Source organism: Diaphorina citri, unplaced genomic scaffold (assembly GCF_000475195.1).
Source record: "Diaphorina citri unplaced genomic scaffold, Diaci psyllid genome assembly version 1.1 scaffold111, whole genome shotgun sequence".
Taxonomy (NCBI): Eukaryota; Metazoa; Arthropoda; class Insecta; order Hemiptera; family Psyllidae; genus Diaphorina; species Diaphorina citri.
This window is the reverse complement of record NW_007377548.1, coordinates 232,889-260,572: the sequence shown is the minus strand read 5'-3', so window position 1 is coordinate 260,572 and position 27,684 is coordinate 232,889. Positions and strand designations below refer to the sequence as shown.

At 36.8% G+C, this 27,684-nt stretch overlaps 2 protein-coding genes across 2 annotated transcripts; one reads left to right on the top strand and one right to left on the bottom strand.

Moving 5' to 3' along the window:
- Positions 1–3,635: 3,635 nt before the first annotated feature.
- On the top strand, positions 3,636–21,448 carry LOC103524659 (atrial natriuretic peptide receptor 1-like). The gene is made up of 7 exons (XM_026820010.1): positions 3,636–3,703; positions 3,956–4,198; positions 4,797–4,946; positions 11,606–11,755; positions 15,017–15,150; positions 15,478–15,569; positions 20,746–21,448. Exons 1-7 carry the CDS (start codon positions 3,636–3,638, stop codon positions 21,007–21,009), a joined length of 1,101 nt encoding a protein of 366 aa, XP_026675811.1. The 3' UTR covers positions 21,010–21,448.
- A 2,640-nt stretch (positions 21,449–24,088) lies between these two features.
- Positions 24,089–25,444, bottom strand: LOC113465471. The gene is made up of 2 exons (XM_026820005.1): positions 25,296–25,444; positions 24,089–25,072 (listed from the first exon to the last, which is right to left on the bottom strand). Exons 1-2 carry the CDS (start codon positions 25,344–25,346, stop codon positions 24,644–24,646), a joined length of 480 nt encoding a protein of 159 aa, XP_026675806.1. The 5' UTR covers positions 25,347–25,444; the 3' UTR covers positions 24,089–24,643.
- Positions 25,445–27,684: the final 2,240 nt, after the last annotated feature.

The window sequence follows — 27,684 nt, the reverse complement described above, 5'->3', positions numbered from 1 at the left end:
CCCTCATTTCTCCTTCCCTCTCTCTTCCTCCGTCCCCCTTTCTCTCTCTCTCGGTCCCTCCAACCCTTTCTCATTCTCGTTATGTAGCGTAAATTTATATTTTATTATTTCCACGTTCTGGCTTTAAGCCAAGCGAAAGCTAGGGAGATAAAAATAATGCCAACTTTGCCATCGGGGCTAGGAACGGGGTATGTTTATGGCCCATTGTGTGATTTTTTTTTTTTTTTTTTTTCAAATAAAATACAACATTGTACTCGTAGGTAAGTGTACAGCTAACATATGGTATGAAAATGGGAAATTTTTCATGTCCAGAATAGCCCATGGGGCAATTATTCTCTTGTCTAGTACACCTATGTACTTCCCAGGATCTTTTTCCTGAAGAACAAAGATAATTTTAATGATTTGCGCATTGCATAACTAATACAGTTTCAAGGCGTTCATACAAATTCGCATGCTGTTGAGCGAAAATCATTTGACTTGGCACACCTCGTGTTTCGTGCCCTCATTTATTTTATTACCTATTATTATTATATTTTTTTTTTTTTTACAACAAGGTATTTACGACTTTATAACACAGTTAGAGGATTACCTACATATATCATCCTACATGCACATCTCACCAAAATGGTCGAAGTTCTAATTTTGAATACCTATAAAGTTCCTTTAAATTTAGCCAATGTACCTACCTACAAGACCAACACAACCTCTGTCAGTAAGCAATAGAATAATAGCAAACTGGTTTATTCCCCACTGGTTTTACCTGTAACATAATAGTCTGTAGGTAACATAATGAACATTAAGGTAACATAATAAACGGGTATAAATTTATAAACTCCTGATGTATATTTTCACCCACCTCCGCTCCTACGTTAAGCTCTAATGAATAGAAAACATTAACTCAAAATTAATGCTAAAGAAACTAAAGACATTTGAGAAACTGAGACGGAGAGGGAGAGAAATTTGAAAAGAATAAAGACTGGGAGGGACGAGAAATGGGGAAGAATATAATAATGAGGAATAGGAAGAGAGAAGGAGGAGAGAACGACTAAGCGAGAAAGTTGACAGGAGAGAAAGAAGGGAGAAACTTAAAAATACAAAATAATTATATTTTGAACTTCCGTGTTTAACTTTTTAACTTCTAATGATTTAAAAATTTGTAAAGAACTAAATACAATTGTATAGGTATCCAGGTTTTGTTTTATTTTCTTAGAGCTTTCAAATCTTTCCTTCTTCCTGTTTTGTCCTGAAGGAGACATCTTTTTCTGAATTTAGTTGTTTTCTTACGTAACTTAATATAATTCAGTTCTTACTTTAATTTAATCTGTTTGGAAGAAATGAGAAATTAAGGTCAAAACTCTTCAGAAAGGTGTCTCTCAGCAGTCAGCATAGGAAAAATAGGAGCTCTAGCCAGCCTAGTTAGCTTAGTTGGTAGTGCGTCTGCCTTGTAAGCGCTAGGTCGCGGGTTCGATTCCCGCTCGGGGCGGATTTTATCCTGATGGGATAATGTTCGTTCTCGGAACGGCTAGCTTTCTCCTATCCTGTCTTCCTTCTCTCTTCGATTTCGGGACGATAAGACCATAGCATCAGTTACAGTTCCCTCTGTCAAACCTCTTAAAAAAAGGAGCTCTCCTTCAATGTAGTAAGAGTAGTATTGCGTCTTCCATGTAGTAGTAGTAGTAGTAGTAGTAGTAGTAGTAGTGGTGAAGGGCATGTATCAAATCAACAGATATTCATAACTTGCATAGAAATACAAACTTACAAACGTGAATGTCATGTCTGAATAATTTATGACGGTCTGTTTTATGAATTTCCATAAACTTTCTTTTGAACTCGGGAAAACGAGGGCAACAGTTTGCGTAAATCGCTACGAGACTTTTCTTCTCCAAATGCAACGAAGATCCCGAAGATCCCCCGAGGAATAAAGTTTAAGGTAAAAAACAAACTTTCTTTAGATTCATATTTTATTAAATAATAGGTTGGAAAGTTCCAAACTCCCTGGACTTATGCCAAACAGTCAAATAGTTTTCTGAAAGTGAAGAAAAATAGTTCATCCTGACCTATAAAACTATTACTGTGGAATGTAGGTACTTTATGTCATCAAGTACTTGTACGTGTACCTTCATTTTATACATAAAACATTAAAAATAAATACTCGAGCTTTTATGTTAGTGACATACTTGGAACATATCCGAACCAGTATGTACCATTTCAAAGGACAAAATAAAAGGTGTATCAGTGCTCTAACCCCGGGTAGGGGCTGTAAATGGTGTAACCGACTTTTCTTGTTCCCGCAAATGTAAAAGTAGACTTTTTTCCAACGAGAAATATTCCTCAATAAATCAATTTACTACGAGAAATATCACACCCTGGCCAATACTCGTACGTAAAACAAAGACTCCCAAGGATTTTTTATTCGCCCAGACTAAAAGCGTTTATAGTTTTAGGCGTCTGGAGAAAAAGGACGACACATTTTATTGATAGCTGCTCTAGCAATTCAATACACGACATTATCTGGCAATGTTTTTGTTTTAAAAACGTGACATTTTTAGTTTTTTTTTTCCTCGAAAAAAGAAAACCGTGTCAAGATAAAGCTAAAGTTCAAAATTGAAAGCTCCCTATATCTTTGGCTTGGCATATCTGTTACCTACATGTGACAAGAGAAAATTAATGTTGTCGTTTTTCTTCCAATGAAAAGTCGATTTATCTCAAAGCTGTTATGATACCAAAGATGGATTTTTTGTTGGTGAGCCAGCCAACATCTGATACAAGAAGAAGAAGAAGGGGTTTGATAGAGAGAACTGTAGAGAGGTCCTATCAAGACTAGAGCCCGTTCTCCCTTTATTCCCAATATAATGTTTAAGTCACCCATCCATTTATTGGCCTTGCTCGGCGTAGCTTAACACAAATGACGCTAAAACCGGTATTAAAATAACGACTGAAGTGTTATCTAAAACTTTATTGCTTTGAGTTTATAGGTTCTCGCGACAAATTTCGAGATCAGAGCTCATTTGTGTGAGAAAATGTGAAAAAAATCCCCCAAAAACCATTTTTTTTTTTCTTTATGGTTTTCTGGACACAATTTGCATCACCATTTTCGTGTTCCTGGTAAAAAGACCTTTAATTTGATATATAGGTCAACCAGGTTTGGATAAGTCCTTCTATCGGAACAGACAGAGTGACAGACAGACGACACCGAAGCGAATACAATAGCCCGTACCTTATACCTTTTTATTACTATCGTAATAATAAAGGAAGGACGGGCTAAAAAAGGGAAGGATGAGGAAGGAATGGAAGGTCTATAATTTATCTTGGCCCAATGCCAGCGACAAAAGACGTAAGCTATTAGTAAACGAGTGTAGACGGGAGAAAAATCTGAGACATTTCCTTTCAATACAGAACAGACGTCAAATTACGCAAACATTTTAACAAAACGTCCTCTCTGCCTTTTACGAACATTACCAAATATGTTTGCATTCCATATCCTGGGGATGCCAAAAAAGATATTGTTTAATCAGTCGATCCAAGAATAATGGACATACAGGGTGTTTGTTTCCTTCAAGTACCTTACTTGGGCTAAAGACAGAATGGAGCGGAGAGCATCAAACACATAGAGGGAAGAGACAACTTCAAAAAACATGGATAGATTTGAGAGATCTTCCTCTCCTATCCACTCTGTGTTTAGCCGTAGAAGTACAATGGACAGGTACACCTGATCAGGTTTACCTGATAGTGTGTGTGTGCTCATCAGGTATCAGGTAGACCTGACAGACGGACCTTTTCAGCCTTACCTGTCAGCTCTACCTGACAGTGTGTGTGCGCTCATCAGGTGTCAGGTATACCTGATCAGGTGCACCTACCTGTTAGGTCTACCTAATGGTGAGTGGCTGACTTTAGGCACTGAAGCTGGATTATCTTTAGTACCTAGTATAACTAACACATTTCTCTTGGTTTGCAGATCAGTGGCCAGTCAGTTGATCCTAGGGCAGAGTGTGGTGGCCGAAACCTATGACAGTGTGACCATCTACTTCAGTGACATAGTCGGCTTCACGTCGCTGAGTGCAGAGAGCACTCCGCTACAAGTTGTTGAACTTCTCAATGATCTCTACACGTGTTTCGATTCTGTCATCGAGAATTTCGATGTCTACAAGGTAATTTTTGTTGTTCTTTCAGAAATATACAGTATATCTCTAGCAGCGCTGTCAAACTTTCTTGACTTGGCGGGGAAGAGCGCTACCGCGCTCCTTAATGTACAGTTGTGAGGGCAAGAATCCAAACTTACCGGAAAGAATGCTCCAAATTTTTGGAGTCCAGGTCACAGTAAAGGAAGAAAATCTTCTTTAATAACAACTACTGTAATAACATCACTGTGTCTACGCCTCTACTACAAGGGGACAATGGATAATCTGAACCAGACCGTGTGATCTAATTCTGGCAGTTCAGGCGCACTCCTTTCCTTACTCTGGTGATAATAACTTGTTTATAGTTAAAACAACTTCCACTTGTTAGTGTTGTTGTCGTCAAATGTCAGGAACCTGACCACTTAACTTGACAACTTCCACATTAATTGAGTTTTTAGAGGGAAAATTTTAATTTGTGAGCAAACTACAGCATCTTCTAAAACTTACTTCATTCTAACATCTATTCGTTTGGGATAATTTTAATATTTGGCTAAAAATGTCAAAATAATTTGGCTTTTAGAAAAGACTACCAAAGAGGAGTAAAAAATATACGGAATTTCCTTTCATGACCAAAATAAACCATGAATAACACTCAGTTCAATTTGTCTTTGTTTGCAGGGACTATGAAAGCAACAACATTCTTGATAATCTTCTGTCTCGGATGGAACAATATGCCAACAACCTGGAAGCTCTCGTCGAAGAGAGAACAGCTGACTATCTGGAAGAAAAACGAAAGTGCGAAGAGTTGCTGTACCAGTTGTTACCAAAGTAAGTATACGAATAATCAGTTGTTACCAAGGTAAGTATACAATCAGCTTTGTAGGTACATATTAACCAAAGTAAATATGAATCGGCCTGTTACCAAAGTAAGATCCATCTGTAGTAAGATCTATCGCCGACTTCGCCTTTTCCCGTGTACAGGCGGAGTCGACGTTTTTCGTCAGCCTCTCAATTAGCCCTAGACCGACTAATTTTAGGCTGACATTTGGTTTTGGCTACAAATTTTACGAGTAGTTGTCCTTCGTACTCAACCTTTGCTATTTCTTTAGCAAGGGATAGCTAGCAAGATACGAAGTTATGTCTAAAAGAAGACTCATCTTGCGGATTATAAATAAATTTCACCACCTCTTGGGGATTGTCTTTGAGGTATGCTTTCACAAATTTCATCCTCTTTTTCATTATTTCCAGAGAGAGGTTATTTCACCTCGCTTTCTTTCTTCAACTCAGAAGAGGTTTTATAAAAATTAGTAGGTAACAAAAACAAATCTTATTTCTCTTTCGCTCTGCGTGCTGAAATTTTGAAGAGAAAAAAATGTCCCTCTACATAAAAAAGTGGAAAAACAAAGGGAATATTAAATTATGTTTCCATTAAAAACGTTCCAGACGTTTGAAGAAGAGGGAGGGAAAGAGAAGAAAGAGAGATAGGTCGTTTGAAGAGAAAAAAATGTCCCTCTACATAAAAAAGTGGAAAAACAAAGGGAATATTAAATTATGTTTCCATTAAAAACGTTCCAGACATTTGAAGAAGAGGGAGGGAAAGAGAGATAGGTCGGTTTTTAGTTCGTCCTTCCTTTATTAAATTACAATAGTAATAATAAAAGGTATAGGGACGGACTATTGTATTCGCTTCGGTGTCTGTCTGTGTGTTTGTCTGTCTGTCCCCATAGAAGGACTTATCCAAACCTGGTCGACCTATATATCAAATTGAAGGTCTTTTTATCAGGAACACGAAAGTGGTGGTGCAAATTTTGTCCAGAAAATCATAAAGCCAAAAAAAAAACAAAAAAAAAATGGTTTTTGGTGGATTTTTTTCATATTTTCTCACACAAATGAGCTCTGATCTAGAAATTTGTCGCGACGAACTATGAACTTAAAAGCGAGAAAGTTTTAGATCCTGTGTTAAGCTACGCCGAGGAAGGCCAATAAATGGATGGGTGACTGAAATATTATATAGAATAAAGGGAGAACGGGCTCTAGTCTTGATTTTAAATCATTACATGAAAGTAAAATCAAAGAATTTATGAAAAAACTTGCACGTTTTTCAACTATGCAAGCTTCTTGCACTCTTTTTTAGGCCTAAATTCGCGATTTTTTCTCTCAGTGTGTTTAACTTTTTAACTTCTAATGATTTAAAAATTTGTAAAGAACTAAATACAATTGTATAGGTATCCAGGTTTTGTTTTATTTTCTTAGAGCTTTCAAATCTTTCCTTCTTCCTGTTTTGTCCTGAAGGCGACATCTTTTTCTGAATTTAGTTGTTTTCTTACGTAGGTAACTTCATATAATTCAGTTCTTACTTTAATTTAATCTGTTTGGAAGAAATGAGAAATTAAGGTCAAAACTCTTCAGAAAGGTGTCTCTCTCAGCAGTCAGCATAGGAAAAATAGGAGCTCTAACCAGCCTAGTTAGCTTAGTTGGTAGTGCGTGTGCCTTGTAAGCGCTAGGCCGCGGGTTCGATTCCCGCTCGGGGCGGATTTTATCCTGATGGGATAATGTTCGTTCTCGGAACGGCTAGCTTCCTCCTATCCTGTCTTCCTTCTCTCTTCGATTTCGGGACGATAAAACCATAGCATCAGTTACAGTTCCCTCTGTCAAACCTCTTAAAAAAAAAAGGAGCTCTCCTTCAATGTAGTAAGAGTAGTATTGCGTCTTCCATGTAGTAGTAGTAGTAGTAGTGGTGAAGGGCATGTATCAAATCAACAGATATTTCCTATCCTGTCTTCCTTCTCTCTTCGATTTCGGGACGATAAGACCATAGCATCAGTTACAGTTCCCTCTGTCAAACCTCTTAAAAAAAGGAGCTCTCCTTCAATGTAGTAAGAGTAGTATTGCGTCTTCCATGTAGTAGTAGTAGTAGTAGTAGTAGTAGTAGTAGTGGTGAAGGGCATGTATCAAATCAACAGATATTCTGATAATAAACTGAATATTAAACAAATTAGGTAGGTACATAGGTACTGATTTTCTCTAATCACGATCGAATAAACTACAGGCTAAAAATTTCCCGGAGGGACGGGCCCAGCTTGTTGTGTATGAAAATTGTACAGGAAGAATATACCCTGTTTATATGATAGAACAGGTACTTCTACTTATCCCTATCTAGTTCTACAGGTAGAATATACCGTGTATGTCTGAATAATTTATGACGGTCTGTTTTATGAATTTCCATAAACTTTCTTTTGAACTCGGGAAAACGAGGGCAACAGTTTGCGTAAATCGCTACGAGACTTTTCTTCTCCAAATGCAACGAAGATCCCGAAGATCCCCCGAGGAATAAAGTTTAAGGTAAAAAACAAACTTTCTTTAGATTCATATTTTATTAAATAATAGGTTGGAAAGTTCCAAACTCCCTGGACGTATGCCAAACAGTCAAATAGTTTTCTGAAAGTGAAGAAAAATAGTTCATCCTGACCTATAAAACTATTACTGTGGAATGTAGGTACTTTATGTCATCAAGTACTTGTACGTGTACCTTCATTTTATACATAAAACATTAAAAATGAATACTTGACCTTTTATGTTAGTGACATACTTGGAACATATCCGAACCAGTATTGTTTTATGAATTTCCATAAACTTTCTTTTGAACTCGGGAAAACGAGGGCAACAGTTTGCGTAAATCGCTACGAGACTTTTCTTCTCCTCCAAATGCAACGAAGATCCCGAAGATCCCCCGAGGAATAAAGTTTAAGGTAAAAAACAAACTTTCTTTAGATTCATATTTTATTAAATAATAGGTTGGAAAGTTCCAAACTCCCTGGACTTATGCCAAACAGTCAAATAGTTTTCTGAAAGTGAAGAAAAATAGTTCATCCTGACCTATAAAACTATTACTGTGGAATGTAGGTACTTTATGTCATCAAGTACTTGTACGTGTACCTTCATTTTATACATAAAACATTAAAAATAAATACTCGAGCTTTTATGTTAGTGACATACTTGGAACATATCCGAACCAGCAGGTATCATTTCAAAGGACAAAATAAAAGGTGTATCAGTGCTCTAACCCCGGGTAGGGGCTGTAAATGGTGTAACCGACTTTTCTTATTCCCGCAAATGTAAATGTAGACTTTTTCCCAACGAGAAATATTCCTCAATAAATCAATTTGCCACGAGAAATATCACACCCTGGCCAATACTCGTACGTAAAACAAAGACTCCCAAGGATTTTTTATTCGCCCAGACTAAAAGCGTTTATAGTTTTAGGCGTCTGGAGAAAAAGGACGACACATTTTATTGATAGCTGCTCTAGCAATTCAATACACGACATTATCTGGCAATGTTTTTGTTTTAAAAACGTGACATTTTTAGTTTTTTTTTTCCTCGAAAAAAGAAAACCGTGTCAAGATAAAGCTAAAGTTCAAAATTGAAAGCTCCCTATATCTTTGGCTTGGCATATCTGTTACCTACATGTGACAAGAGAAAATTAATGTTGTCGTTTTTCTTCCAATGAAAAGTCGATTTATCTCAAAGCTGTTATGATACCAAAGATGGATTTTTTGTTGGTGAGCCAGCCAACATCTGATACAAGAAGAAGAAGAAGGGGTTTGATAGAGAGAACTGTAGAGAGGTCTTATAGTCCCCAAAGCTAAGAAAGAAGGTACGTGAGAAATCTTCACAGCTCTGAAAGCGATAGATACCCACTTTTAAAATTAAAGTGCTAAAAATGAAAATGCAAGATAGAAACAAACTTGAAATATTTGGTTACAAAAAGAACAGTGTAGAATAGACAGTTGGAAGTAGGGCCCTCCACAGGGGGGGTCCATCCAGTCCCATTTTCCCCTGGGGGCCCTTCAAGGGGGCCCAGACCCAGCAGTTTTACTTTCCTTATCCTATAATAATAAGGAAAGTAGTGTAATCGGCTGAAATTTTCGATGGTCAGTTATTGAAAAGAAAAATAAAACAATTAGGTACCTAATATTTTTTGTTAGTAAATAATAAATTGTTGGATTTATCTCCGGGGCCCCACCCCGTGAGACTATAGAAGGCCCTGGTTCCAAGAACAAACCTCAGAAGTATCCTGTGAATAGAACTTACTGACATAACCGCAAGCTTTCTCAAAATGAAGAGACGGATATCGTTTGAAAATTGAAACGGATCCAGAGAACGTTTGGTGTGAAACCACAGACAGTCAATACAAAAGTCTCAGATGATGAGAGAAGAATGAAAAATGAGTGGTATTTGGTTTCGAATTTCAATAAAATGAAATTGTAAGTTGCAACTGTTATTCTCCGGTTTCTGTTGTATTCGAGACCGTGGTCCTCTATCAATTCCAAAGATCCAAAGCCATTTTATTCGGGAAATCTCATCTCTTACGAAAACAATGAATACCCGTGTATGTAGATGTAGAAGCTTATAATCTGAAATCCTTTTCTCATTCGTGTAGCATAGTCCATTCTATTTTGGGTAGGGGAATCCTATTGGCCTATCATAGTTTTCTCGAGCTGGTAACATCAGCCGAGGGTCGAATCCTACCCACACGGAGAAAACATTTCACCCTATCAACTTGCAGTAAAGAAAATGAACAATAAGAGTACTATAAAAAGTACATGACACATCTGGAAAACTAGCAAAAAATAACTAGACATCCCTTTTTTTCCGAGAGTATTGTCTTGTGAAAATTTTCCATACTGTGAACTCTGTTCAACCCCAGAACCCAAAGTCCGAAACATGGAAAATGTCATAACTCATAAAAGAAAACCGCATACCTAGCTGGATAGAAAACTCGAATAAAGAAACCCCTATGTGTTTTGACAGGAGATATGCGAATATTGTACATTTGAATGTTATTTATTTACACGCTAAGCATGTAACTTGTGTAAACCTTCACCAAAAGACGTATCAATATTTTTCTTGTTTCACTAAGTTGCTGTTCCTGCTGCTACCATTTTCATACTTAGAAGGAGTATTCCAATGTCACAAAAATAACATGAGTAGGTGTTGAATAGAATAGAAACGTTATTGTATTGTACCTACATATTTCTTTTTATTCCATCAAAAGATAGGTACTTACATAAGTATGTAATGAACTTAGGTTTCTATTTTATTATGTACGTAGATAGGTAATCTAGGTATCTTTTTATTGATTTTATCAAACAGGTATATTTAAGTAGGTAAGTAGATGCTTTCCTTTAAATGCTGGTTTTCTTGTCATTCAAAAAGGAGAGCCTTTGTTCCCTCTGAAAAAATTCTAAGAAAATGAAAAGCAGCCACTTTAACCTTGAGAGATGTTCTCCTCATTCTTCTTCTGAGACGAAAGTTCCACTTTTCTCTTTTAATTGGGAAATTCACGGGAAAAAATCCATTAAGTGTAATATCTACAGTCTACGTAGGTATACATCTAGCTTTTTATTTTTCCATTTTCTCTCTTTTGAAAGAAAAGCTCCTCGTCTTTCTCCTCTCACCAATGTTAGACATTTCGACATAAATAATTACCGTCAATTTATTTTTCAAAATTAAATCTTTTTTTCACTTCTTTACAAAACCGGCGCTTTCTTTTATTTCTCCCTTTAGTCTGAATTTGTTTTCAATAATCTACCTTTTTTATCGGTGATTCTCGTGATGAATTTTTTGTCCTTAATATTGAATCTCGGAAGTTTTTATTAATTAATTAATTAATGTTAGAGTGACATCTTATCTATTATGCTTCGTTCTCCTCCACCTACTACCCTTACTCAATGTCATCAATAATGTGAGAGGGAGTTCCACCCCCCTTATTCATCCAACTTTTAAATTGAAAATTTCAAAGCCTAATATATCACATTTTTTTCTCAAGCTCTAATAAAACTTTATTGTTTTATTTTTCTTTTTCGTATAATTTCATGCTTGCGAGAAACGAACTTTTTGAGAGAGGAAAAAAACGGAGGCCGTTCTAGGCCTTAGTGTTTGAAATATGACTAGCTAGATACAAAAGTGCCTGTAGGAAAATTCAGTCCCATTAAAAACACAAGTGTAGGCGTTAAAAGAGATAGATTAAGTAATTTATTTATTTTCAAAAGTCTACCAAAATTTGATTTAAGGATTCTAGGTTAAGGAGTGCTATACTAGCTTTGGTATACCTATGTTAATAATATCTACCTAGCTAGCAACTTGTACAATTTCATTTGATAAGGAGAAAAAAACCCCTGGAGCCAGAGAAATAAATGTTTGTTTTGCTTTCGAGCAGGATTCTTCTGTATCTAGGTACCTACCTACTTATATCAAGTAATCCTAGTCTTTTTTAAAAAAAAGCTTAGGCTACACAAACTAATTGTGCATAGACCTACAACGTACAACTATTTTGGTAACTTACATTTTTGCTACAATAGTATAATAGGCTATACGTGTACGAGTGATACACATATGATACTATTTTGCATAAATTCTTATCTTTTCTTTCATGACCAAATAAACCATAAATAACACTCAGTTCAATTTGTCTTTGTTTGCAGGGACTATGAAAGCAACAACATTCTTGATAATCTTCTGTCTCGGATGGAACAATATGCCAACAACCTGGAAGCTCTCGTCGAAGAGAGAACAGCTGACTATCTGGAAGAAAAACGAAAGTGCGAAGAGTTGCTGTACCAGTTGTTACCAAAGTAAGTATACGAATAATCAGTTGTTACCAAGGTAAGTATACAATCAGCTTTGTAGGTACATATTAACCAAAGTAAATATGAATCGGCCTGTTACCAAAGTAAGATCCATCTGTAGTAAGATCTATCGCCGACTTCGCCTTTTCCCGTGTACAGGCGGAGTCGACGTTTTTCGTCAGCCTCTCAATTAGCCCTAGACCGACTAATTTTAGGCTGACATTTGGTTTTGGCTACAAATTTTACGAGTAGTTGTCCTTCGTACTCAACCTTTGCTATTTCTTTAGCAAGGGATAGCTAGCAAGATACGAAGTTATGTCTAAAAGAAGACTCATCTTGCGGATTATAAATAAATTTCACCACCTCTTGGGGATTGTCTTTGAGGTATGCTTTCACAAATTTCATCCTCTTTTTCATTATTTCCAGAGAGAGGTTATTTCACCTCGCTTTCTTTCTTCAACTCAGAAGAGGTTTTATAAAAATTAGTAGGTAACAAAAACAAATCTTATTTCTCTTTCGCTCTGCGTGCTGAAATTTTGAAGAGAGCAGGTATCATTTCAAAGGACAAAATAAAAGGTGTATCAGTGCTCTAACCCCGGGTAGGGGCTGTAAATGGTGTAACCGACTTTTCTTATTCCCGCAAATGTAAATGTAGACTTTTTCCCAACGAGAAATATTCCTCAATAAATCAATTTGCCACGAGAAATATCACACCCTGGCCAATACTCGTACGTAAAACAAAGACTCCCAAGGATTTTTTATTCGTCCAGACTAAAAGCGTTTATAGTTTTAGGCGTCTGCAGAAAGAATAAGGTACTTCTATGTTGTGTATGAAAATTGTACAGGAAGAATATACCCTGTTTATATGATAGAACAGGTACTTCTACTTATCCCTATCTACTTCTACAGGTAGAATATACCCTGTTTATATGATAGAACAGGTACTTCTACTTATCCCTATCTACTTCTACAGGTAGAATATACCCTGTGTTGTACGGTAGAACAGGTACTTCTACTTATCCCTATCTACTTCTACAGGTAGAATATACCCTGTGTTGTACGGTAGAACAGGTACTTCTACTTATCCCTATCTACTTCTACAGGTAGAATATACCCTGTTTGTACGGTAGAACAGGTACTTCTACTTATCCCTATCTACTTCTACAGGTAGAATATACCCTGTGTTGTACGGTAGAACAGGTACTTCTACTTATCCCTATCTACTTCTACAGGTAGAATATACCCTGTTTGTACGGTAGAACAGGTACTGCTATTTATCCCTCTTAGACCTTCCTACCTACCTATGTAGGTTTCTGAAAGTGAAGAAAAATAGTTCATCCTGACCTATAAAACTATTACTGTGGAATGTAGGTACTTTATGTCATCAAGTACTTGTACATGTAGGTACCTTCATTTTATACATAAAACATTAAAAATAAATACTCGAGCTTTTATGTTAGTGACATACTTGGAACATATCCGAACCAGCAGGTATGTAGTTATAATCTAGATTCTTCTCTCTTGAGTCGAGACACAGAATGAGAAATGAAACGTGTTCTCATTTTCTGTCTCACGGTAAACCCCAAGATAAACTCTAGCCGGCAAACCTTCCCCTCACGCCCGTTTTTATAATTTCAATTTTTATCCTCCCCATTTCTTTCCCTCCCTTCCAGGCCCGTATCCAGGTTTTTATTTACGGGGAAGGAGTGGATTCTCCAAATTTTCGTAGTAATTAAGGCGGAAAAATGAAGCCTAAATACGGCCCTGTTGAAGCCTAAATACGGCCCTGTTTCCTTTCCAAGCTCGCATTTTTCAGCCTTCTTTTTCTTAATGAAAACCAAAATATTCAACGTTACTTTTACTTACATTTTTCCCTCTCTTCTTTTAATTATCTCTATTATTTTTCCTTCTAGCTCGAAAACCACTATCAAGATGTGACAACATCTTAATGAATTGAACCACCAACAATCAACATTAATAAATGTGCTATTTTTGACCGAGTGTTAAACTTGAACCGAGTTTAAACTCACTTAGTGGCCGGCCTTAGGCTAAAAACAGAGGGGAGTGGAGAGCATAGAGCATCAAACACGTAGAGGAATGTGACGAATTCAAACCACATAGAGCTGAAAGCAAAAAGCTATATGCTCCCCGCTTTTCAGCCCTAGTTATCTCTGACTATCTGTTCAATACGACAATACTTTTTGAATTGGATTCTTTTGTCAAACGACTTCACTGAAAACTGTACAATTCAAAATATCTAAACCTATAGAAGCTTTGTTAAATAAAATGATGGTAATACTATATATATGTTGTACATTGTACTTGTGCAAATGTTTGATTTCAATTCCTGTACAATCAGAAAAGGAGAAAATGAAAGGAACAAAGGCTACTTGAAAGGCGTGTGTTAAGTAATCCTATTTCCCCTCTCTCCCCGCTTCTAATGAAGAAAAGGGGAAATATCCCTATATATATGTTGTACATTGTACTTGTGCAAATGTTTGATTTCAATTCCTGTACAATCAGAAAAGGAGAAAATGAAAGGAACAAAGGCAACTTGAAAGGCGTGTGTTAAGTAATCCTATTTCCCCTCTCTCCCCGCTTCTAATGAAGAAAAGGGGAAATATCCTTCTCAGCAGGCGCATATTCAAGGAATGTTCATTCTGCCATTCCAGAGATTCCATTGTTTTGATGTTTTGTTATTATTGTGTCTTTTCTAAAGCTTTGAATTGAGTACCTAAAAAAGACAAGTCTTCGTTTCTTATCATAACTCAAGTACCTAGGGAAATATTTCTGCTCCAGTAAATACACTTGCTAAGATAACTATTATACCTACATATCTCTGTAGCAAAATATACTAGATGTTCCCCTTTTCTTTCATTTAGAGGCCAAACCGTATATTTCTCAAGACACGGTCCGAATACACTTTTGAACTATAAACATAAATTATTACCGAATCTCTGCAAAATTTGAGCGCCCTGTGGCTAAAGGTAAAGAAAGTATACCTACATATCTCTGTAGCAAAATATACTAGATGTTCCCCTTTTCTTTCATTTAGAGGCCAAACCGTATATTTCTCAAGACACGGCCCGAATACACTTTTGAACTATAAACATGAATTATTACCGAATCTCTGCAAAATTTGAGCGCCCTGGGCTAAAGGTAAAGAAATTCCTGAGAGCAGCGAACTCCTTTTGAGCTTCTTCCCCCGTATAGCCCTTAAATGAACTTTAGCCCAAATTATTTGGGGGTTTCAAATATGTAAACAAGTAATTTTATTAATATCAACTTGTTTAATGTTTCAGGTCCCTGCGTTGCAGGTGTAGTCGGGTTGAAAATGCCCAGATATTGTTTGTTTGGAGACACGGTCAACACTGCTTCCAGGATGGAATCCAATGGTCAAGGTAAGATTTTTGTATGTGCTGAATGCCACCTCGCCTTTTTGGGGAGTAAGGGAAGTTTTTCAGTCCTACTTGTGGAGGATAAACAAGGTATTTTTTCGCTGGGATTTCTACCAGTCCCTCATTTGTGCACACCCATTCTTCCCCGAAATAGTTAGCGGCACGCTATATCTCAGGTGGTCACCTGTACTGATACCAACCAGATGTTGCCATTGGTCTGTTAAAATTGTTGAAAACTGGTTCATTCATTGTTGTATATCCAACATGTATGTAGGTAGGTACATATTTTGGTCGAATAATATATTATTTCCGTAATTAATAATGTTTCAGCACTCAAGATTCATGTGAGTCCTTTCACTAAAGAAGTTCTGGACACATTTGGAACATTCGACCTCGAGCTGAGAGGAGAGGTTGAAATGAAGGTAAGAAAACACAATAGCAACCTACTCTTTACACAAAAAAGGAATGGGGAATAACAAGTTGGATACACTTAATAAAATGTTTTTTAGAGAGGGAAAATGATTTAAAAAATAGCTTTATTTGTTTTACAAACTTAATTTATTTTTTTGGCCAAACGATGTTTCGCCAGTGTGAGGGCAAGAATCCAAACTTACCGGAAAGAATGCTCCAAATTTTTGGAGTCCAGGTCACAGTAAAGGAAGAAAATCTTCTTTTACCTACACTCCGTCTTTTCCCACTCAGACAGGGTCGCTTAATTTTGTGCCTCTGTTGCTGTCACACTCATTCTAACATCTATTCGTTTGGGATAATTTTAATATTTGGCTAAAAATGTCAAAATAATTTGGCTTTTAGAAAAGACTACCAAAGAAGAGTAAAAAATATACGGAATTTTACTCCTCTTTGGTAGTCTTTTCTAAAAGCCAAATTATTTTAACATTTTGAACCAAATTTTAAAATTATCCTAAACGAATAGCCATGTACAAACTGCCTTAGGCAATAAAAACATGGATGAGGATACTATCAGTATATATTGACTGAGGAAGCGTTTCAACAGACAGCATTTATTTTTATTCCAGTGACGACACAAATTCCCGCTGTTGATTTCCTTTCCTACTTCTTTACTGTCACTTGCAGAAAGGAAGAAACAAACATCGATTTTATTTGTCCGTCAATTATTTCCAGTAGTTGGATGAACTTTAAGAAAGGAGCTTCGGACTTCGAAGTATTCTTCAGGAAAATGTGTTCTCCTTCCTTTTCAATGGATTTTGTTAATGACCTTCAGGCTAATTGATTAATTAAAAAGTTTGATTGACAATCTAAAATTCTTAAATGAAATGGTCGAAAATCCAGGGGCTCACTTGCAGAAAGGAAGAAACAAACATCGATTTTATTTGTCCGTCAATTATTTCCAGTAGTTGGATGAACTTTAAGAAAGGAGCTTCCGACTTCGAAGTATTCTTCAGGAAAATGTGTTCTCCTTCCTTTTCAATGGATTTTGTTTATGACCTTCAGGCTAATTGATTAATTAAAAAGTTTGATTGACAATCTAAAATTCTTAAATGAAATGGTCGGAAAACCAGGGGCTAAATTGCATTATACGATCACTTCTAATATGCTTCACAGAAAAAGTTTTTTTAAAAATACAAAATTGATTATTTGTATTCCAAAGATTCTTTAAAATTACAAAATTGATTATTTTGTATTCCAAAGATTCCTTAAATTAGAGCAATCCTGTCCTACGATATTAGCCTTTCTTAAATTGAAATCTTTTTTCAAGGAATCCAATATACGAGTAGAGCACGCTATTTCGCTTGATGGGCTAAAATTACAAAATTGATTATTTTGTATTCCAAAGATTCCTTAAATTAGAGCAATCCTGTCCTACGATATTAGCCTTTCTTAAATTGAAGTCTTTTTTCAAGGAATCCAATATACGAGTAGAGCACGCTATTTCGCTTGATGGGCCTTGGGGAGATTCAACCTAACAGTAGAAAAGAAAAATAGAAACTTTACTACTGTTCTGTGAACCAACATACGAACAGTGCAAGTTATTTCTCAACGTTAAACAATATTAGCTGTGCAATATCGTGAAATATAACACAACTTGTTTCAATTCACCTCACACAAGAGGAAGTTTACTCTCAAGAGTCTTTGCTTGAGAAAACTTTCCACTTTCAGCTTTTCGAACTTTTTCCTCGTAAAAAGGCGTATGAAAGAAAGACGATAAATTTTAATTTTATATGAAACAAATGCCTTCACGAGAACTGGAAAGGTAACAGCAACAGGACCTGAGGTTGTTTCAATTCACCTCACACAAGAGGAAGTTTACTCTCAAGAGTCTTTGCTTGAGAAAACTTTCCACTTTCAGCTTTTCGAACTTTTTTCCTCGTAAAAAGGCGTATGAAAGAAAGACGATAAATTTTAATTTTATATGAAACAAATGCCTTCACGAGAACTCGAAAGGTAATAGCAACAGGACCTGAGGCCATATAAACGCCTCTCTAATCAAAATGACCGTTTAAATCAACACGGATGAGATGGGATTTTGATAGTGTTGGAAATGTTTTTTTATGCTTCACATGTCGAGAAAACTTCATGGGTAGCTAATTTATGAACGTCGTAAAGCCAGCATGGAGGCGGCAGAAACTAGGCCATTAGGCTGGTTGAATTGATTGCAGATTTATGTTGTTCCTGAACATTGAATTATTAAACTGACGTTAGGTACTACAGCTCCTGAATCCTGAGCTCTAATGCTGTTAAGCCTCATTCCTGTAGGAGTATAGGTCAAGTCTATACCTACAAGTTGCACGCAATACTTAAACGTTACTTAACTCGTGTGAACACAATGAGCTAGTAACTTGCATGCAAGTGTGAAGTAACTTGCATGCAGGGACAGTGTGAAGGGATAATTAGTCGACATACCACTTGTATGCAAGACTGCAAGTCACTTGACCCTTTCTAATGAAGTCTGAGGACTTGTCACTTCTCACCTTGCAATACTTTCCTTGGTTCTATCAGCCCCTGTAGCTTAGAGGCAGAACTTTGAACTCGTAATGTGGAGAGCTGGGTTCGAGTCCCAGTAGTGTGACTTGAAAATTTTGTATCGTCATTTAGGTGATCATTTAGAAAAGATTATTAATCTTTAACACCACTTCTTCAAAATTGACTGTAGGCCCTTTTCGGCAGTATCGAACTTCTTTTGGTTCTGGCATCACGAAGCCTTGTGAGTTGTGAAGAAAATTTAGATGATTTCACGTTGGAGACAGCTCATAAAAGCTTTGCTTTAACAAAAATTAAATTGATCCCAAGGGCAAAGGTAATACCTAGACCCTTGACAAATGGAGTGTGCCTGAAGGCATGTGATGTGTTCCAATCCACTCGACCCCAAATAACCCTTTCTGTTGTGTTCGCAGGTGGAAACTATTGGTGACGCTTACATGGTGGTATCCGGGCTACCCATGCGCAATGGTAACCTACATGCGCGAGAAATAGCGCGTATGTCTCTGGCGCTCCTAGATACAGTGGTCACTTTCACCATACGACATCGGCCTACAGACCAACTCAAACTGAGAATCGGAATGCATACAGGTAAGTCGTGTTACCCCAGGGGGACACGAAATGAGTTTAAACTCCGTTTAAGTTTTTTTTTTTTACGTATAAGGCGTTTTACCACAGGAATACCAGGTCGTTCCCGCCGGTCCGTTTAAATTTTAATCTCGGTTTAAGTAAAATGAAATTTTTGAAAAACAACCAATCAGATTGCTTTTAATCCGAGCGTTAAACTTGAACCGAGTTTAAACTCACTTAGTGGCCGGCCTTAGGCTAAAAACAGAGGGGAGTGGAGAGCATAGAGCATCAAGCACGTAGAGGAATGTGACGAATTCAAACCACATAGAGCTGAGAGCAAAAAGCTCCATGCTCCCCGCTTCACTCTGTTTTAGGCCGTAGTTTATTCGATCGTGGTTAAAGAATACCTTTGTACCTACCTAATTTGTTTAATATTCAGTTTATTATCATTCTTGATTTGATTTTTTGATTTTACTTTCATGTAATGATTTAAAATCAAGACTAGAGCCCGTTCTCCCTTTATTTCCAATATAATGTTTAAGTCACCCATCCATTTATTGGCCTTGCTCGGCGTAGCTTAACACAGGTGACGCTAAAACCGGTATTAAAATAACGACTGAAGTGTTATCTAAAACTTTATTGCTTTGCTTTGAGTTTATAGGTTGTCGCGACAAATTTCGAGATCAGAGCTCATTTGTGTGAGAAAATGTGAAAAAATCCCCCAAAAACCATTTTTTTTTCAAATTTCGAGATCAGAGCTCATTTGTTTGAGAAAATGTGAAAAAAATCCCCCAAAAACCATTTTTTTTTTTCTTTATGGTTTTCTGGACACAATTTGCATCACCATTTTCGTGTTCCTGGTAAAAAGACCTTTAATTTGATATATAGGTCAACCAGGTTTGGATAAGTCCTTCTATGGGAACAGACAGAGTGACAGACAGACGACACCGAAGCGAATACAATAGCCCGTACCTTATACCTTTTTATTACTATCGTAATAATAAAGGAAGGACGGGCTAAAAAACGGAAGGATGAGGAAGGAATGGAAGGTCTATAATTTATCTTGGCCCAATGCCAGCGCCAAAAGCCGTAAGCTATTAGTGAACGAGTGTAGACGGGAGAAAAATCTGAGACATTTCCTTTCAATACGGAACAGACGTCAAATTACGCAAACATTTTAACAAAACGTCCTCTCTGCCTTTTACGAACATTACCAAATATGTTTGCATTCCATATCCTAGGGATGCCAAAAAAGAGATTGTTTAATCAGTCGATCCAAGAATAATGGACATACAGGGTGTTTGTTTCCTTCAAGTACCTTACTTAGGCTAGAACAGAATGGAGCAAAGACATAGAGGGAAGAGACAACTTCATAAAACATGGATAGAACTGAGAGCAAAAAGCTCTTCACTCTTCTATCCACTCTCTGTTTAGCCGTACAGTCGTCAGGTACACCTGATCAGGTCTACCTGATAGTGTGTGTGTGCTCATCAGGTATCAGGTAGACCTGACAGACGGACCTTTTCAGCCTTACCTGTCAGCTCTACCTGACAGTGTGTGTGCGCTCATCAGGTGTCAGGTATACCTGATCAGGTGCACCTACCTGTCAGGTCTACCTAGTGGTGAGTGGCTGACCTTAGGCACTGAAGCTGGATTATCTTTAGTAGTATAACGTATAACTAACACATTTCTCTTGGTTTGCAGATCAGTGGCCAGTCAGTTGATCCTAGGGCAGAGTGTGGTGGCCGAGACCTATGACAGTGTGACCATCTACTTCAGTGACATAGTCGGCTTCACGTCGCTGAGTGCAGAGAGCACTCCAGAGCTGAGAGGAGAGGTTGAAATGAAGGTAAGAAAACACAATAGCAACCTACTCTTTACACAAAAAAGGAATGGGGAATAACAAGTTGAGATGTAAGATCTTACATTCAAAAATCTTAGGAATAACAAGTACACTTAATAAAATGTTTTTTTAGAGAGGGAAAATGATTTTAAAAAAAATAGCTTTATTTGTTTTACAAACTTAATTTTACGGCCGTTCTTAATATGTCTTTTTCCTTTAACTTACAGGGAAAAGGCAAGGTGACCACTTACTGGCTGCTCGGTGAAAAACCAGCGCCAGCTCCTGCCAAGTCCGAATTACCTGCCATCGACACTGCAGAATCACCCAGCAGGTCCGAATCCTACACTCGACTACAAGACACGCCCCTCTATGACTCGAACGCCCCGCCCCCCAACAATGTAACCAATCACAAGACGTCTAAAACCAACAATAACAACTACTGTAATAACATCACTGTGTCTACGCCTCTACTACAAGGGGACAATGGATAATCTGAACCAGACCGTGTGATCTAATGCTGGCAGTTCCAGCGAACTCCTTTCCTTACTCTGGTGATAATATGATAAACTTGTTTATAGTTAAAACAACTTCCACTTGTTAGTGTTGTTGTTGTTGTCGTCAAATGTCAGGAACCTGACCACTTAACTTGACAACTTCCACATTAATTGAGTTTTTGGAGAGAAAATTTTAATTTGTGAGCAAACTACAGCATCTTCTAAAACTTACTGATCGTGGTGAAAATATTGGAGTAACTCCGTGAAATATATGAAATTCCCTAACCCTAATGATGTTTTGGCCATATTGAATCTGCCATCCGTCGATATAAAATCCGTCGGAATCCATGAGATTCCCGCTTCTACTTTACAATTCATACCTTATACCTATCTAGTAGTGAAAATATACATTAGTTCTTCTAATATCAGGCAAAAACTTTCTACTCTTATTAGGAAATACCTAACACTAAATAAGTTTACTGCGTCTTCTAAAGCTATGTAGGTAATAAGCCCATTCAAGTAGACAACCAAGACAATGTTGTGACAATCAAAGCTTCCTTTGTAGATTGGCTTGTTTTTAAAAATTTACGTAGGGCATTTGAAGATGCAACTAAATCCAAGAAGTAGGATACCTTATACCTATCTAGTAGTGAAAATATACATTAGTTCTTCTAATATCAGGCAAAAACTTTCTACTCTTATTAGGAAATACCTAATCACAAAATAAGTTTACTGCGTCTTCTAAAGCTATGTAGGTAATAAGCCCATTCAAGTAGACAACCAAGTCCTAGACAATGTTGTGACAATCAAAGCTTCCTTTGTAGATTGGCTTGTTTTTAAAAAATTACGTAGGGCATTTGAAGATGCAACTAAAGCCAAGAAGTAGATTAGTGCACTTTGCATAGCCAGTAGTTTACAGGCATTCATAAAAAATATTTACAAAGATCTACCCGATGCTGTAAGAGCCCTTTCTTTACATGTACATGGTAGGTACCCAGGTAAAATTTGGTAGATACAGAATTTTGTGGTACCTACCTAGGTAAGTAGAACCTTGTTTCTGAAGTCTGGATAGGTAGGTATTAGATAACGATCTATTAGTTGAGTTGAAATACAAACTCAAAGACATTCGTCTCTAAACTTATTTATCAATTTGAATGTTGTATTTAATAATTATTAGTAGGTATTATCCAGTAGTTTACAGGCATTCATAAAAAATATTTACAAAGATCTACCCGATGCTGTAAGACCCCTTTCTTTACATGTACACGGTAGGTACCCAGGTAAAATTTGGGTAGATACAGAAGTTTGTGGTACCTACCTAGGTAAGTAGAACCTTGTTTCTGAAGTCTGGATAGGTAGGTAGTAGATACCGATCTATTAGTTGGGTTGAAATACAAACTCAAAGACATTCGTCTCTAAACTTATTTATCAATTTGAATGTTGTATTTAATAATTATTAGTATTACGTTTCTTGTAAAATTAATTTTTATCTTTATTATTCTATCCGTTCTATAGAGCAATAGATATAATGCACAATAGTACCCAAATGTGCAAATTTAAATATGTTAGAGACGCTACCTAGATCTTTAATTACAACCAAACAAAGAAGTTTGATGAAAAAGTTTTTTTACTCGTATTTTAAAAGTCATAGAAAATGTGTGTCTGCATCTCTTCAGGCCAAAAGGCCGCCGGTGTTATTTCCACACAGTTTCGGTATAAAATTGTAAAACGTCCAAAAAGTAGGTATCGTCTCTAACAAAAGGTCCTATATTTCCTGTTCTTAAATTTAAGATCTCTTCAGGCCAAAAGGCCGCCGGTGTTATTTCCACACAGTTTCGGTATAAAATTGTAAAACGTCCAAAAAGTAGGTATCGTCTCTGACAAAAGGTCCTATATTTCCTGTTCTTAAATTTAAGATATCTTTCCTGTATTATATTATTTTCAAATGTTTCTGTTTACTCTTGGACTCTCATCTTTCTTGCTGTGACTCTGCGACATTCATCTTTCTTTCCGTGTGTATGATATTTTCAAATCGTTCTAGCTCTGTACCCTCATTGTTTTTCGCATTTCTGACTTCAAAAATCGATAGTTTTGGGGGGGAAATACTATATAACGTATCTAACTCATTTTTTTTGAAAATTGGACTCCCATCTTTTTTCCCGAGGGGTCTTCATATCTTTCCTGTATTATATTATTTTCAAATGTTTCTGTTTAAAAATTTGTGTATAATACTAAAATTATCTTCTGTGTTCTTTTTAACATAAAAGGATTCACCTAGGTAAAAGTTACCCCTACTGCGAATTAAATGTGACTCCATTTTAAAAGATTTTAAATCCTTTTGTTCAATTTGAATGGTTGAATTTTGTTGTACATTTTTTATAGAAGTCTATTTTTGTGAAAGTTAACTCGAAACTTGTACCTAACAGGTAGGTGTTGCGAATCATTTATTAAATTTTAAATTTGTAGTTTAGAGAAAGCGTATTTTTCTTTCATAATGTTATTGCACATTAGCTTAATTCGAATTTTTCTCTCTCATATGTTAATGGTGGTGCAAATTTTGTCCAAAAAAACTGGTTTTGGGGGGATTTTTTTCACATTTTCTCACACAAATAAGCTTTGATCTCGAAATTTTATCTTCAGTCGTTATTTTAAGACCGGTTTTAGCGTCACCTGTGTTAAGCTACGCCGAGCAAGGCCAGTAAATGGATGGGTGACTTAAACATTATATTGGGAATAAAGGGCCCTTCTCCGGAGAACGGGCTCTAGTCTTGATTTTAAATCATTACATGAAAGTAAAATAAAAAATCAAATCAAGAATAATAATAATAAGCTGAATATTAAACAAATTAGGTAGGTACACTTATTATTGTGTCTTTTCTAAAGCTTTGAATTGAGTACCTACAAAAGACAAGTCTTCGTTTCTTATCATAACTCAAGTACCTAGGGAAATATTTCTGCTCCAGTAAATACACTTGCTAAGATAACTATTATACCTACAACACATAGGTACTGATTTTCTCTAATCACGATCGAATAAACTACGGGCTAAAAAATTCCCGGAGGGACGGGCTCAGCTTGTTTTAATCGTCAATTTTTACCCCCACTACCAAAGTTCTTCCATTTTATTATCCCCACCCCTGGAAATTCCTAATGTCAATGCGCATTAACATTACGAAAGGAAAAAAGGCTAATAATCTATCTCACATTAGATTAGTGATGACACGTTAAGTGGAAAATGCAGGTTTGGTGAATATCCTAGTCCATGTACTTAACAAAACATTACCTCTTAGCTTTCTGCTCCTCAGTTATTTCATCTCTAGACCGATCTTCATGTCATTAGTGTCCAAGAACTATTAGTTGATAAGAGTCCTGTCATTTCTGTAATGCTCCGTTAGAATATGATTTCCTTCTTACTAATTTATCGTGTAATACTCACCGTTTTCAATGTACATATTAAAAATAAATAAATGGACAGCTAAAAATTGAGTTCTTTTCTTCATGGATTGATTTGCACGATTCGAAATATACGGACAATGCGTTTGATTTGAACTTTTATAGATCATCGTTATAGATATCGTTTATTGATAGAGCCTTCCAAGCATTGTCGCCTCACATCTACTGCCAGAACACATCATCCATTTTCCTCAATTTCATCATTGATATCCCTCTCATATCCTTGGTAGAAGAAAATGAACAAGATGGTTACCTCACACGTTATCTTGGACGCTAGTATATAGAAAATGTGTAACTTAAAAAACAAATGCACTAGGAACAGCAAACTGAGAATTGGAGATAGTACAGTAATTGTTGTGGCAGCAATCAACACTCCGACGAAGAAACGGAAGAATAATGTTGATAGGAATATGGTGAGGGTGCTCATGAGTAATCCCATCATAAGGTATATCTGGAAATGCACGAGAATTGCATTTTGTACTGGATAGACAGACCATAGCGGCTTCTGCGTGAACGAGTAGATAAGGAAAGTCAGGACACTTATAAGGAGAAGACTGAATAGAAATGATGCAATGGATGTTTTGAGTCTGGCATGTTCGTATACGAGGGCTGTCCGAGGTCCGTCCGAATGATAAACCAGACAGAATGTAATACACATGATTACTCCTTGGACATTTTGGTTCCCAAATATTTTGTCCTCCGACACTGATAGGACTTGGCCTCAAAATTTTACCAAGAATTTATCAATGCTGTAAAAAAAAATGTGCGTAGAGAGTGGAGACGTGAAATTTTGCACCATTAAAAAGTTATGAAGAGAAAAAAAGGTATAGGGCTGTCCGAGGTCCGTCCGAATGATAAACCAGACAGAATGTAATACACATGATTACTCCTTGGACATTTTGGTTCCCAAATATTTTCTCCTCCAACACTGATAGGACTTGCCCTCAAAATTTTACCAAGAATTTATCAATGCTGTAAAAAAAAAATGTGCGTAGAGAGTGGAGACGTGAAATTTTGCACCATTAAAAAGTTATGAAGAGAAAAAAAGGTATTTATTACTTCAGCTGGCCAAAAGCCATTTTCGGAAAAGTTGAAGATAAGTGAGAAATGAAAAGACGATTGAATCATGTTTATTCAGTAAAAGGATTTATGACTATTTATTTACAAATCAAATAAGGAAAAATGGAGCTCAAAAAATGTAGTCTTTTGTTTTGTAGGTATAATGAACCTGTAAAATTAATATGTAAATTAATATCTTGAGCTAGTTACTAAAGAATTAACACACAATTCGGTATGTAATATTTTTGGTTCAGTGTTCACCATAGCAAAATTCTATAGCTAATTTATGGATTCAGCTAATTTCACAGACATCATAGATTCTTCGTCATCTACATTTCTACATCAGACCAATCTACATAATACGTAGACGGAGATCGTGAAATTCAGTCATATACTCGCACATCGACGTCATAAAATTACATAAATATTCATGTCTGACCCTCTCTTGGTTCTTGACTTGACGCAGTGTCACTCACAACCTTCAGGTATCCTTCATAGAAAACGAAAAACACCAGCGTCACTATCCACGTAAGAAAAAACGCAGCCAAATAGAACCAATGGAATTGGAAAGCCAAATGTGCCAGGAACATCACACTAAGTAGAGGTGCTGTTACAGAAATCAGTGAACCAACTGATATGACGGCTGGAAACCAACAGGAACCAACTACTGCCAAAAATATTACAACTGTTCCCATGAGTAAGATGATTAGCAAGTAGATCTGGAGGTATATGAGCACATTGTTGACTGGGTATACAGACCAGACTGCTTTGACGACACAAGAGTATAACAGAAATGTGAGAGCAGTTGAGATCAAGATACTTGTGGCCATTGAGACAATGGCTAGTTTGAATCTTACATGTTGATAGAACAATCTTTGCGAAATTTTCGCAGGTGTATGTGACAAACAAATTAGGATACATATGTTGATGAGGGTACACATTGGAACTAATACCCTTAAATACTTGTTTGCTGGCTGAATTTGTTCTATGAGGTACACAGATGAATTTAGATTTAGAGGAACTTGAATTACGACGACTATTTACGACTTAGGTATTAGGTTTTTTTTTTTTTTAAGAGGTTTGACTGGGAACTGTAACTGCTATGGTCTTATCGTCCCGAAATCGAAGAGAGAAGGAAGACAGGATAGGAGAAAGCCAGCCGTTCCGTAACTGTACTTTTTTAAGCGAATGCAAATATCAAGTTTTTTTTTAAAGAGGTTTGACAGAGGGAACTGTGACTGCTAGATCGTCCCGAAATCGAAGAGAGAAGGAAGACAGGATAGGAGAAAGCCAGCCGTTCCGAGAACGAACATTATCCCATCAGTATAAAATCCGCCCCGGGCGGGAATCAAACCCGCGGCCTAGCGCTTACAAGGCAGACGCACTACCAACTAAGCTATCTAGGCTGGCTTTTTAGGTATTTAATAATATTCTTATAAATAATTCTCGCCTCAAAGAGACTTCAAGTTTTAAGTAGGCTTGTTTGCTGGCTGAATTTGTTCTATGAGGTACACAGATGAATTTAGATTTAGAGGAACTTGAATTACGACGACTATTTACGACTTATTAGGTACTTAATCATGTTCTTATAAATAATCCTCGCCTCAAAGAGACTTCAAGTTTTAAGTAGGTACCTATATGGGTTTGGTAATTGTTACCGTTTTGCAAGAAATAAATTCTTGAATAAACTTGCTATTGGAATAGAGGTTTGATAGAGGGAACTGTAACAACCCGAAATCAAAGAGAGGAGGTTAGGATAGGAAAAAGTCGGCGGTTCCTAGAACGAACATTATCTGTTTGGAATAAAGTCCGCCACGGGCGGGAATCGAACCCTCGTCAGTGGAGCTGTATTCCAATAACACGTTTATCCGGAAAAGATCATCTCACACTACACAGTTCTGGATCCTTCTCGGAAAAACTTCATACACTAAAAAAAAAAACTAGGGTGCCGGAAGCCCAATCGAGTGACTGGGTTCCGGCACTCTAATTTTGAACTCTATATCGGGGAGCTTGACACTAGTGTCAATACAGCATTCCAACAACCTAAATCAGATTAAGTAACCCAATTATAAGAGTTCTTCCACCCTAATTTGTGGCACCCAATCACTATTCCCCCCCCCCCAGCCTATGAGTTGAATAAAAGAACCACATAAGCAAAGA